The sequence below is a fragment of the Vulpes vulpes genome, chromosome 15 (assembly GCF_048418805.1).
Source record: "Vulpes vulpes isolate BD-2025 chromosome 15, VulVul3, whole genome shotgun sequence".
Taxonomy (NCBI): Eukaryota; Metazoa; Chordata; class Mammalia; order Carnivora; family Canidae; genus Vulpes; species Vulpes vulpes.
In genome coordinates, this window is record NC_132794.1 from 112,301,573 (window position 1) to 112,313,613 (window position 12,041).

General features: G+C 40.3%; 1 protein-coding gene across 4 annotated transcripts in view; it reads left to right on the forward strand.

Moving 5' to 3' along the window:
* Positions 1-12,041, forward strand: part of EDRF1 (erythroid differentiation regulatory factor 1) — a 41,515-nt gene that overhangs the window by 26,522 nt on the left and 2,952 nt on the right. For all 4 annotated transcript variants that reach the window (XM_026010683.2, XM_026010684.2, XM_026010685.2 and 1 more), the window contains 5 exons: positions 35-193; positions 349-498; positions 2,108-2,261; positions 4,252-4,367; positions 5,250-5,401. In XM_026010683.2, the coding sequence (XP_025866468.1) occupies positions 35-193; positions 349-498; positions 2,108-2,261; positions 4,252-4,367; positions 5,250-5,401 (731 nt within the window). The remainder of the gene's footprint in view (positions 1-34; positions 194-348; positions 499-2,107; positions 2,262-4,251; positions 4,368-5,249; positions 5,402-12,041) is intronic.

Below are 12,041 nucleotides of genomic sequence, written 5' to 3' on the forward strand. Positions count from 1 at the left end.
TAGACTGAGAACTGTACCTTTCCCTCCCTTACAGGCTGTTGATTATTATTTGAAAGCTCTGAGGTCACTGGGAACACGAGACATACACCCGGCTGTTTGGGATTCAGTGAATTGGGAATTGTCCACTACTTATTTCACTATGGCAACTCTGCAGCAAGATTATGCTCCATTATCTAGAAAAGCTCAGGAGCAGGTAATAATATTTATACGGCTATAAAAGAAGTCTTCATTTATGCCTTTAACTGATATTGAGCATATTTTCCATAACAAGCAGTATTTAAATATTTTTATTTAAGATTATAGGCTTGTCATTTTTTCCCTCCTCCCCCTTTAAAAAATAAAAAACAGATTGAAAAAGAAGTCAGTGAAGCTATGATGAAGTCCCTGAAATACTGTGATGTGGACTCCGTGTCTGCTCGACAGCCTCTTTGTCAATATCGAGCTGCGACCATCCATCACAGGCTGGCGTCCATGTACCACAGCTGTCTGAGAAATCAGGTATTGCCATTCCAACTGAAGCTTAGGTCCATTTAAAAATGTTCAGGGTGCTTTGCTTATGTTTCAATATCTATTTAAATGTCAACTATTCTGTTAGCTGCTTTAGAAAAACTTGCAGTGTAGGGGATTTTCCCCTCTCACCTGTGCTGCATATTTTTCTCTACTATAATTGATTGGCTATTAGTTTGAGAAATTAGGTATCCTCTGTGTGCTGCCCCTTCCCCACTGAGTCTCTCTCTAGACCCACCGAGAATAACTACTATCCGGGGGGGGATCCCTGGGTGGCTCAGCAGTTTGGCGCCTGCCTTTGGCCCAGGGCGTGATCCTGGAGTCCTGGATCGAGTCCCACATCGGGCTTCCTGCATGGAGCCTGCTTCTCCCTCTCCCTCTGCCTGTGTCTCTGCCTCTCTCTCTCTCTGTCTCTCTCATGAATAAATAAATAAAATCTTTAAAAAAAATAAATAACTACTATCCTGGGTTCTCCAGTCTGTCCATACCTTTCGTGTTTTACCACTTAAACAGTATGTTTACATTTTACCCAGTGGTGAACTTTACAGGACAAATCACACTGTACATATTCTGTGGTTTATTGCCTTTCACTGGACATGATGTTTTCAAGATTCCTCCAGGTTGGTGCATTTTCTCAGTTCACTAGAAGTCATTTAATGAATATATCACCATTTATCCATTCTGTGATTGTTGAATCTTTGGGTTGTTTCAATGTGAGGCTGTTAGAAGTAATCGGCTGTGAACTGCCTTGTACCTGAATCCTGGTGCTTAGATGCAGGGGTATCTAAGAATACATTGAGTCCCAGATTGAAGGTACCTTCCTCCAGAACGGTTGCGTGGCCAAGAGTTTTGTGTTTGAAGTGTCTCAGGGCTGTGTGTGTGTTTGTTGTTGTTTTTCTTTTCTTAGCTCAGGACCAAGACAACTTACCTTGCAGTCCCTTGGGGGTGGGCCTTCTTCTGAGTGCGCTTATCCTAAGAATGCTGTCCTATGAGGTCCAGCTTAATGAAAAAGGATTTCTTTTCACTTTAAGCTGGCCCAGGACTCTTCCCCTTGCCACAGGAGGTCCTAACCAAAATTCAGGCTTGCCCAGATGGTCTAATATCCTCAAGGCAACAAGAGCAGGCTGTAGACACAATGGGGAACAAAGTGTCTTTTCAGCAAAATGTGCCTGGACACCTGGATGTCCACGTGCAGAGCACATGGGGGGACTGTCCTGTGTCACATCGTATACAAAAATTAACCAAAAGTGGATTAAACACCTAAATGTAACAACTAAAACTATAAAACGATGACACTAAATAACTCTTTAAATATATATATTTTTTATTTTATTTTATTTTATTTTTTTTATTTAGCCATGAGAGAGAGAGGCAGAGACACAGGCAGAGGGAGAAGCAGGCTCCCTTCAGGGAGCCCAATAGGAGACTCAGTCCCTGGACTGGGATCACATCACACCCTGAGCCGAAGGCAGGTGCTCAATCACTGAGCCACCCAGGCGCCCCAACACTAAATAACATTTAATGATCCAGAGACTTGGTTAAGTAGTTATTGTGAAACCAAGCTTTAAGGTTTGTCTTCTTATTTTATTTTTGATCCTAGGTTGGTGATGAACATCTTAGGAAGCAGCACCGGGTGCTGGCAGATCTTCATTACAGCAAAGCTGTTAAGCTTTTTCAGCTTCTCAAAGACGCTCCCTGTGAACTACTTCGAGTACAGTTAGAAAGAGTGGCATTTGCAGAATTCCAAATGACCAGTGAGTCTTACTCTTTTATTTCGCAGATTTGTGTACATTGACTTGACTTAGTGTCGAATTGTCTTAGAGTGAGGCAGACCAGAGTGTTGTTTTCCTTTAAATTTGCCCATAGTTAACATCTTTGGGTAGAAGCCAGGAGAAGTCTACACTTTCTTAGAAAATGAATTTGAGGGATCCCTGGGTGGCGCAGCAGTTTGGCGCCTGCCTTTGGCCCAGGGTGTGATCCTGGAGACCCGGGATCAAATCCCACGTCAGGCTCCCGGTGCATGGAGCCTGCTTCTCCCTCTGCCTGTGTCTCTGCCTCTCTCTCTCTCTCTGTGACTATCATAAATAAATAAAAATTTTTTTAAAAAAATGAATTTGAGGGCAGCCCGGGTGGCTCAGTGGTTTAGTGCCACCTTCAGCCCAGGGCCTGATCCTGGAGACCCAGGATCGAGTCCCACATCAGGCTCTGCATGGAGCCTGCTTCTCCCTCTGCCTGTGTCTCTGCCACGCTCTCGCACGCACGCACTCTCTTTCTCTCTCTCTCTCATTAATAAATAAATAAAATATTTTTTAAAAAATGTATTTATGTTCCGTGACCCCTTTATATTCATAGAAATATTGAAATACAGCCATGCTCTCTTTATTTGGAAAAAACTATGACAAGTTTGTTGAGACCGTTAGAGATGTAAATCATTATGAACAATGTAGGAAGGGAAAAGGAGTGATCCTGGAGCAATGATCCCATTGAATACCTATAAACATGCAGTGGATACTGGCAGTTGTGGAACTAGAACTGTAGATCCTGAGCAAGGCAGAGCTAAATGGGAAGGGAAGAGAAGGAGGAAGGTGAATGAGCCTGCTGCATTGGGGTGAGGCCACAGCAGGAAGGGAGTGGCTGCTCCACACTGAATCTGTTTCCCTGAGTTCTCTTATCCTTGTCCACCTGCTCCCCTTCTGCAGGAGGGGTCTTTGGAGAAATAGCCCTTGTGTGGTAAAGAAACAAAAGTTTCTCTGAAGTAACAGCTGTTCATTTGATTTTATTTCAGTTGTTTTTTAAATTAAATGTAATACTGAACCAGATAGATGACTCTTTTATTAGAGTATCCCTGAAGGATGCACAAGAAAGTGATAACATTGCTGTCTCTGGGGGCAGGATGGGGGGCCAGGAGGAGGGCTTTCACTGTTTCCCGATTTAGACTTTATACATTTTGAGGATGTATTACCCATTCAAAACAGTTTTTAAAACTACTTTTGACTGGGACAGCTGGGTGGTGCAGTCACTTGAGCATCCAACTCTTGGTTTTGCTCAAGTTGTCATCTCAGGTTCATAAGATCAAGCCCCACATCTGTGAAGCCTGCTTGAGACTTTTCTGTCCCTCTCTTTCTGTCCTTTCCTGGCCCCTCCATAAATAAATAAATCTTTAAACAAAACTTTTTACTGAAAATATTTTTAACTTTTTGCCATTGTATACTAGATGGCAGGATTAACAGTAGCTCTTTCTAGGGTAGGTTTTCGATGGCCTTTTTTCATTTGCATCTTCAAATTTCCTGCCATGTTTGAATTCCTTCAAGACAGCAGGCATCATTTTCATAAAAACAGAGAGATACTGGGAACAAATTTGCTAAGATGAGGAGTATGGTTAATTTTTCTTTTAAAAAGATGTTTAAAAATTGAGTACCTGAGAAAAGTTACATATGCATTTGGAGGCTTTTGGACCAGAGTTGTCCCATCTGGTTTCTTTGACCTCGCAGTCAGGTCTTAATTTCAGATATGTTGTATTCTCACCCTGATAGAACCTACTGGTAATTGTTACATATTGCTTTGTCTAGATTTAATATTTTTATCTAGGGATGATTACTAAAAGTTGGATTTAGAAAATTTGTATAGATTCTCATGAGCTCCTTTTAATAGCATTTAAAATCAGTTTTCATTAATCCCCTGACATTGGATGAGTTTCTAGATTTATATTTAAAGGAATGATCATTTTTGTGTTTGACACACTAGGTCAGAATAGCAATGTTGGAAAATTAAAAACACTATCTGGGGCTCTTGATATAATGGTGAGAACTAAGCATGCATTCCAGCTCATCAGAAAGGAGCTTGTAGAGGAATTTGACCAGGTAAATGGAAACTATATTTATCTTTGTTTTTTGTGTATTTTAAGCTAAATAGTGAGCATATGGCGTATATGTTTATGTATGTTATGTATGTTATGTGTGTATATGTATATACAGACATGTATGTGTTTTGCATAAAACACACTAATAGTGACCTATTGTATTTTCTTGGTGGAATTATTAAACTCTAAGGTAGAATTATATCTTTTGCATTAAATTTTTTTTTCTTTAAATAACCACATACAGCTTAGTAAGACCCCAGGAGTATAACATCTCTGTTGTGTTTTCTTTTTCAAATTGTTTCTTTTTTGTTGTTTTACTGTTTGTTTTTAAGAAAGAAAGAGGCATATAGCTCTTTTATAATTTCTACTAAACTGCCAGGGAGCAGTTGAACAATGAATGGGCTTAAGCTCCTTGGAAAGCATTTCCAGTTTGCCTGGCATTCCAGCATTCATGCTGCCTTCTGCTGTTGCTAAAAGCTTCCCTGAGTCCCCATGGTAAACCAGCCTGTTATTCCTCCAGCCCGGGTTTGTCCAACCCTGGATCGTGCCCATTTCCATCTTGGTCCTTTAGTGTGCAGTGTTGCACACTAAAGTAGGAGATATCCATTCAGTATTAATTTCTTCTACGTAAGTGCCTGTTATGTGTAAGACATTTTTCACAGGCTTTAATCTATCAGAGTGATCTCTGGGGTAGGGGGTTCATCACAGCCTCTGCCACCAACAGGATGTGCATGGAGAAAAACAAAGGACCTGGGGTTTCCTTTTTGTTTGTTTTGTTTTTGGCTAAAAAGTCTACTGGTGAATGAAACTGCAGTCCTTTTGCTTCAGTATGAAGCTGTCGTTGTTGGGTAGCTTAGGTGAAGTGACTTCTTCTTCTTCTTAGCCTAAGAGCGATGAGTCCCCTCCAGCTGCTGATTCCTCTCCTAGTCTTAATCGAGAAGAAGTGATCAAGCTCCTCAGTATATTTGAATCTCGGTTGTCATTCCTTCTCCTTCAGTCCATCAAGCTGCTGTCTTCAACTAAGAAGAAAACAAGGTAAATCAAATTGTTCTTTATAGAAATTTCTTTTCCAGCTCCTTACCTGTAGAAAGGTAATAACTTCTACTGACCCTATGAAAAGATAGGTTGTATTCATTCTTGTCCTTTATGTGGGTGATCAGGAATTTTAAGTGGTGCTCTTTCCTGACTTGGTAAATCAGATGAGACTCCTTTCCATGTTGCCTACTAAATAGTGAAGCTATAGAAACAGATCTTGCTTCGCAAGAGTAAGTACTCTTCTGGTTTTAATGTTTTCCCTGAGAGAGATGAATGACACTGGAATCATTGTTTCAGTGGAATCACTTCCACTGTTTCTAGTAACTCACCATTGTCTGTAGTGGGAAGTCAGGACTGCAGTTTGATACTCAGCACCAAATGCACTAATAGAAAGGAGATAACAGAACATTGAAAATCTCTGTAAAGCCAAGAACTTAGTGAAGAGAAAAGCATAAGCATCTCAGCAAAAAATGTTCTTAACACCTGCGTCAGTCTGTCCAAATCTCTTGTTTTGCCAGAGTTACTATGTTGGCATTATTAATTTAACTTGAAAATCTAGTACTAAGTACTAGATCAGGAAGGTAATATAAATAACACATCTTTCTATCTATCTATCTATCTATCTATCTATCTATCTATCTATCTATCTATCTATCTATTTTAAAGATTTTATTTATTCATGAGAGACACGGGGGGCGGGGCACAGATACACAGGCAGAGAGAGAAGCAGGCTCCATGCAGGGAGCGCGATGTGGGACTTGATCCTGGGTCTCCAGGATCACGCCCTGGGCTGAAGGCGGCGCTAAACCGCTGAGCCCGGGCTGGCCTCTTCTTCTTAAATATAAGTACAATCTGACCATATTACAAATTTGGAAAATAGGGGAAACAATTACCATACACATATACTGTTATCAGCTGTTGTGTGTTTTATCAATTTATAATATTCAGGTACAGATCATTTTTGTCTCTGTATTTATTTTAATTTATCTGTAGTAAAATTTACTTTTGGTGCTGTATAGTTCTTCAAGCTTTGACAAACACAGACATGCATCTCCTGCCAAAATCATGATCTAGAAAGTTCCATCACTCCAGAAATTCCCTCTTGCTACCTTTTTGTGGTCTACCCTAATTCTTCGGATCTCGGGGAGAAAGTGTGCTTTCTTTTACCATTAAATGTAGCATCAGCTGTGGTTTTTTTGTAGATGCCCTTTACCAAGTTGAGGATGTTCCCTTCTATTCCTAATTTTTATCATGAATGGTTGTGAAATTTTTGTCAGATATTTATTGGTACACATGTTGAAAGGACCACAGTGTTTTCCTTCTTTGGTGTCTTAATATGATGGAGCTCATTGAGGTTTTTTTGATTGTTAAACCAGCTTTGCATTCCTGAGAGAAACTCTACTTTGCTGGGATGTGTCATTCTTAGGCATCCCTGGGATTCCATGTGCTAGTACCGTCAAGGATTGTTGTGTCTGTGAGGACAGTTCTCTCCTATAGTGTAATCACAGTTGTGGTCTTTAGTGCTCCTGTCTGGTTTCGGTACTAGAGCTGTGCTGGCCTCATGGAATCAATCTGCAACTATTTGCTCTTCTAGGTTTTAGAAGTGTAGAGTTAGATTGTTTCTTCCCTAAAGGTTTGTTAGAATTTACTAGTGAAATTATCTTGACCTACAGTTGGCTTTATTGGAAGTTTTTCACAATGAGTTTAATTTCTTTTTGTAGATAAATACTATTCAAGTTGACTTTTTCTTCTGGAGGAATGAAAGTCTTTTGTCTGTTGTCAGGTGCATAGGTTCACAGTATTCCCCTAGTATCCTGTTAATGTCTAAAGGCGTTTGCAGGGGTAGCTCTCGTTTTATTCCTGATATTGCCAGCTTTTGTCTTCTTTTCTTTCTTGGTTACTCTGATTAGGAGTTTGTCAGGTTTATTGATCTTTTCAAAAAACTAGCTTATTCGATTGATATTTTCCATTGTTTTTCTATTTTCAGTGTCCTTGATTTATTCAGTTCTCTCTATACCTTTCTACTTATTATGGATTTTTTTCTTTTACTGTTTCTTAAAGTGGAAGCTTAGATTATTGACTTGAGACCCTTTCTCTTTTCTAATATAAGCATTTACTGTAAATTTCACTCTGCTTTTGCTACATCTCACAAATGTATTTTCTTTTTCTTTCAGTTTAACACTAATCTTTGATATTCCCTGAAACTTCCTCCTTGAGCCTTGTGTTATTTAGAAACATGCTCTTAGTTCCTAAGTATGGAGATTTTCCAGGTAATCTTTATTATGGATTACTGGTAATTCCAGTATGTGCTGAGACTATAACTATGCATGATTTCTCTTCTTTCACATTGTGTATGTTTGTATTATGACCTAGAATATGGTTTGCCTTTCCGTGTGCACTTAAAATACATGAGTATCTGCTGTCTTGGATAGACTGCCCTGGAAATGTCAGTTAAGTTGGTGTATAGTATTTTTCAGGACTTCTGTCTTCCTACTTCCTTGTTTTATCAGTTACTAAGGGAAGAGTGGGATTTTCTAAGTACAATTGTGGATTCATCTGTTTTTCTTTTTGGTTCTGTCAGTTCTGTTTCCTCTGTTTTGATGTGGACACATTTAGGATTATTCTGTCATGGAGAATTGACCCCCTTATCATACGATACCTACTTGTTATCTTAATAGAGTTACTCAACCTTCTTTTGGTTAATGTCTTTTTCTTTCTTTTCTTTTAGCCTAACTGTGCCTTTTTAATAAAAGTGAGATTCTTACAAATGACATATAATTGGGTCTTGCTTTTTTTAATCCAAACTTATAATTGGTATCTTCAGACCATTTACATCTAAGGTGATTATTAATATATTAGATAAAATCTATCATCTTGCTATTTTATCTTTTCTGCCTTCTCGAGTGAATTGAACATTTTCATGATTGGATTTTATTTCACTATTGATTTATTATTTATACTACATTTAAAATTTTTTGGTGGTTGACCTAGGGTTTAGGTTGACATCTTTAATCAGGAGCCACTTTCTCATGATATTCTCCTTAATCATGTGCTGTATGAAGACGTTCAGGTAATCACTGCCAGTTCTTCCCTCTCATCAATTGTGTTATTACCATTTCACTTTTAAACATACTACTACTATTCCTGCTTTAGATGGATACCTTTTAGAGCAATTAAAAATAAAAGGACAATTTATTTTTCTATGAATTTATTTTACCTTCATTTAGTCCATTTCCAGTGTTCTTCTTGGTATAGATACCACTTTCTGTCTGGTGTCCTATTCTTTCTGCATGAGAAACTTCCTTTAATATCTACCAGCAAAGAATTCTTCCATTTTGAATGTCTGAGTAAGTCTATTCCTCCTTCAGCTTTGGGAAATGTTTTCCCTGGAGAGAGTTCTAGGTTGACAGACTTCTTTGTCCCACACTTGAAGGATTTCCCTCCCTTGCCTTCTGACAGGAAGCCCATTCTGATTCTTACCTTTGTTCATAGGTATGTAAAATGCCTTTTTTCCTCCAGCTGCTTTCAAGATTTTCTTCCCTGCTCCCCACCACTCCCCCCCCCCCCCCCCCCGCCCGCAAACTGCAGTTGAACATGATATTTCTGGGTGTATCTTGGGTGTGTGGTGACGTCTCCTTCCCTCCTTAGTGTGTTTATTTCTTCTCCTCCATTCTCTCTTTCTCTGTGGATCCAGTTGTATCTACACTAGACCATTTGCTCTTTCCCACAACTGTTACATGTTTCGTTGCTTTTATACTTTGCCAGCGGTGGGGGTTAGTTTGGGTAATTTCTGTGAACCTGTTTTCAAATGCACTGATTCTTGATTTTGTGTCATTGACAGTTGAACTTGTCAAAGACATTCTGTATCTGTTTACTGTGTTCCTCATTTCTGGTATTCCCTTTGAGTTCTTTCTGGAGGTTCCATCTCTCAGCTGAAGTGACCCATCTGATCATGCATGTTGCCCACATTTTCCACTTGAGCCTTTTAATGTATTAATCATTGTCATTTTAAATCATCTATCAGATAGTTCCAACATCTGGTTTCAACATCTGCGTCACATCTGAGTCTTGTTTTGTTCTTTGTCTCTTGGCATGTGTCGTTTCATTACTTTCTACATCTCAGACTGAGGGAAATAATTTTCATGCCTGGAAAGTTGTTACACTATCCCATGCTAGGCCTTTAGTATGGAGGGTTGAGTGTTTTCTAGTCTGGAGCTGAGCTGTGGTTTGAGATTATTTTGTTGCTCTGGTTATTTTCCATGTCCAGCAGCCTTCATGTCCCTCAAGCAGTGCCTGTGCTTAGTGTGGAGCAGGTCGGCAGAGGGTTTTTCTTAATGTCTACTCCACCTTTAGTTTAGGGCTTTCCTAAGGAAGGTGTGGGGTACCTCGGAAAGAGTCTGTCTGCATACTCCTCCAGCTCTCAGCCATAATCCATTCCTACTTGTCCTTCAGTGCTTTCAGCCTTTTAGAGAAGGAAAGAGGGCCAGTCAGGCCTTCTCAGTTGATTTGCGTAAGCCTCAGTCTCAGGACTGGGTCCCTGAGTCCCTGGTTTGTGTGTGTGGTCTCACTGCTCCTGCCCCACCCCTGGGGTAGAGTGGTTTTTTTCTGCTCACTGCTTTATCTGCATTGACTTTCACCAGTACCCTAAGGCTGCCATTGCTTGTTGCCTTCCTCTCCCTCCACCCACCTTGACTAGGCCGTGCAGATGAAGGCTTTCATTCCATGGAGAAAAGGGTCTGGGTGGGGTTGCCTGCCCTTCTGCAGCTATAGCTGGTCCCCTTGCCCAGCCTGCATGGGCTTTCACCAGAGTCCTTGAAGAGAAGCCTAGGAGACAAGGTGAACTCATCCTATACCTGCAACCCTCAGAGGCCCCACACTCCCTCGCCAGGTCTCACTCAGCCTCTACCAGCTCAGTAACTTTTAACTAAATTCTTAGTGGTACCTGGCTGCCTCTGTCCCAGGCGTGGAAGTAAGTACTTCTCTGGTGCCCTGTCTGTTCTTGGTTTTCAGACTCATTGGTTGTCTGGCAACCCCAGCTCTTTGATAGATTCGTAGAAAGTCATGAACTTGTAGGTTGTCCTGCTTTGTATTGCTGGGTTTGTCAAAGGGTGGGAATGATAGTTTTTCTTGTTCTCTCCATTCTGAGCAGAAAGCCTCTCCAGTAAATGCTTTCAGATAATTCTCTGTGGCCTAAAGAGAGCTCTCATTTGGGCGGGAGCACTCAGCCTTAGGCGCCCTGTCATCTCAGCCCCGCTGTTTATCCTCAGCATCCGCTCTGTGTCTGGTCACTGCACCCAGCAGGGAGTATGTACGTGCTATGGTTCAGCTGGTACATCTGTCTTCTGAAGAACCAGAGAACTAACAAGCGGGGGGGGGGGGGGGGGGGGGGGACACTGTGTATAGTGACACACAGTTGGCTTTTCCTGTTTAACAGCAGCAGGTAGAGAATTTTAAAATTTTTCCTTGGTTTCCACAAGGTGGCAATATAAATAAATACATTTGAGAAACAGTGATTCACCAATTTTCACAAATTGATAGTTTGAGTAGTTAGCTAATAGGTAACAGTTCAGTCTTAACAGTATCTTATAAACATAACTTACAGGGTGCCTAGGTGGTTTAGTCAGTTAAGTGGTCAGCTCTTGGTTGCAGCTCAGGTCATGATCCCAGGGTTGTAAGATTGAGCCCTGAGTCTGGCTCTGCATTGGGCATGGAGCCTCCTTAAGATTATCTCTCCCTCGAGAGCACTCGTGCACTCTCTCTCTGATAAATAATATCTTTTAAAAAAAACCATCATATGTATGGCTTAAGTAATTTTTATTTAGTGAAGAGTCTTCTAACCTGTTTTTTCAGGTTATTAATATTCTGCAGAAAAAATGTAATCTAAAGTTTTCATACATAATGTATAAAATCCTATTTACCTAATTTGTGTTCATTTTTCAAGGTTTATTAAATAAAAGACTATTAAACGTGATATTTGTATTTATACATTAATATGTTGATAGGCTTTGAAACAGAAAACTGATTACTGAGTCATTGACTGTTTCTTCTGTGTCACTGGAGGGGAGGAGGAGGAAGGCCTCCCTTGCTGAGACCCTGCTGTCTCACCATGAATCTGTGAGCATTCCTGCTTAGGGTAAAGGGAGATCAGAATTAGACTTTTCTTTTTTAAATGTATTTATTTGAAAAAGAGAGAAAGGGGGACAGAAAACAAGTGGGGGGAGGGGCAGAGGGAGCAGCAAACTCCCCTCTGAGCAAGGAGCCCGACTTGGGGCTCCATCCCTGGACCCTGAGCCAAAGCCAGATGCCTAACCAACTGAGCCACCCAGGTGCCCCAGAACTAGACTTTAAAAGAAAGAAAATATTATAATTTTGTGTTTTGTTTTGATTATTCTCTACCCACCACACCCCTGCTGGGGAAAAAAAAACACACACACTTCAGTAATTAAAAATCTTAATTTTCTTAGAATCTTCTTATGACAACTCCCTCTATGGCAACCAGTATTGTTGTCCTGCTAGAAATGCTTGTTTTGTCTGTTGGGTTATATTTTTTCATTTTGAATGAAGAATTTTACTCTTGTACTATGTTTTAATATTCATTGCTTTAGCAGACTGGAACCCCTAGATCTTTTTTTGATGGCTT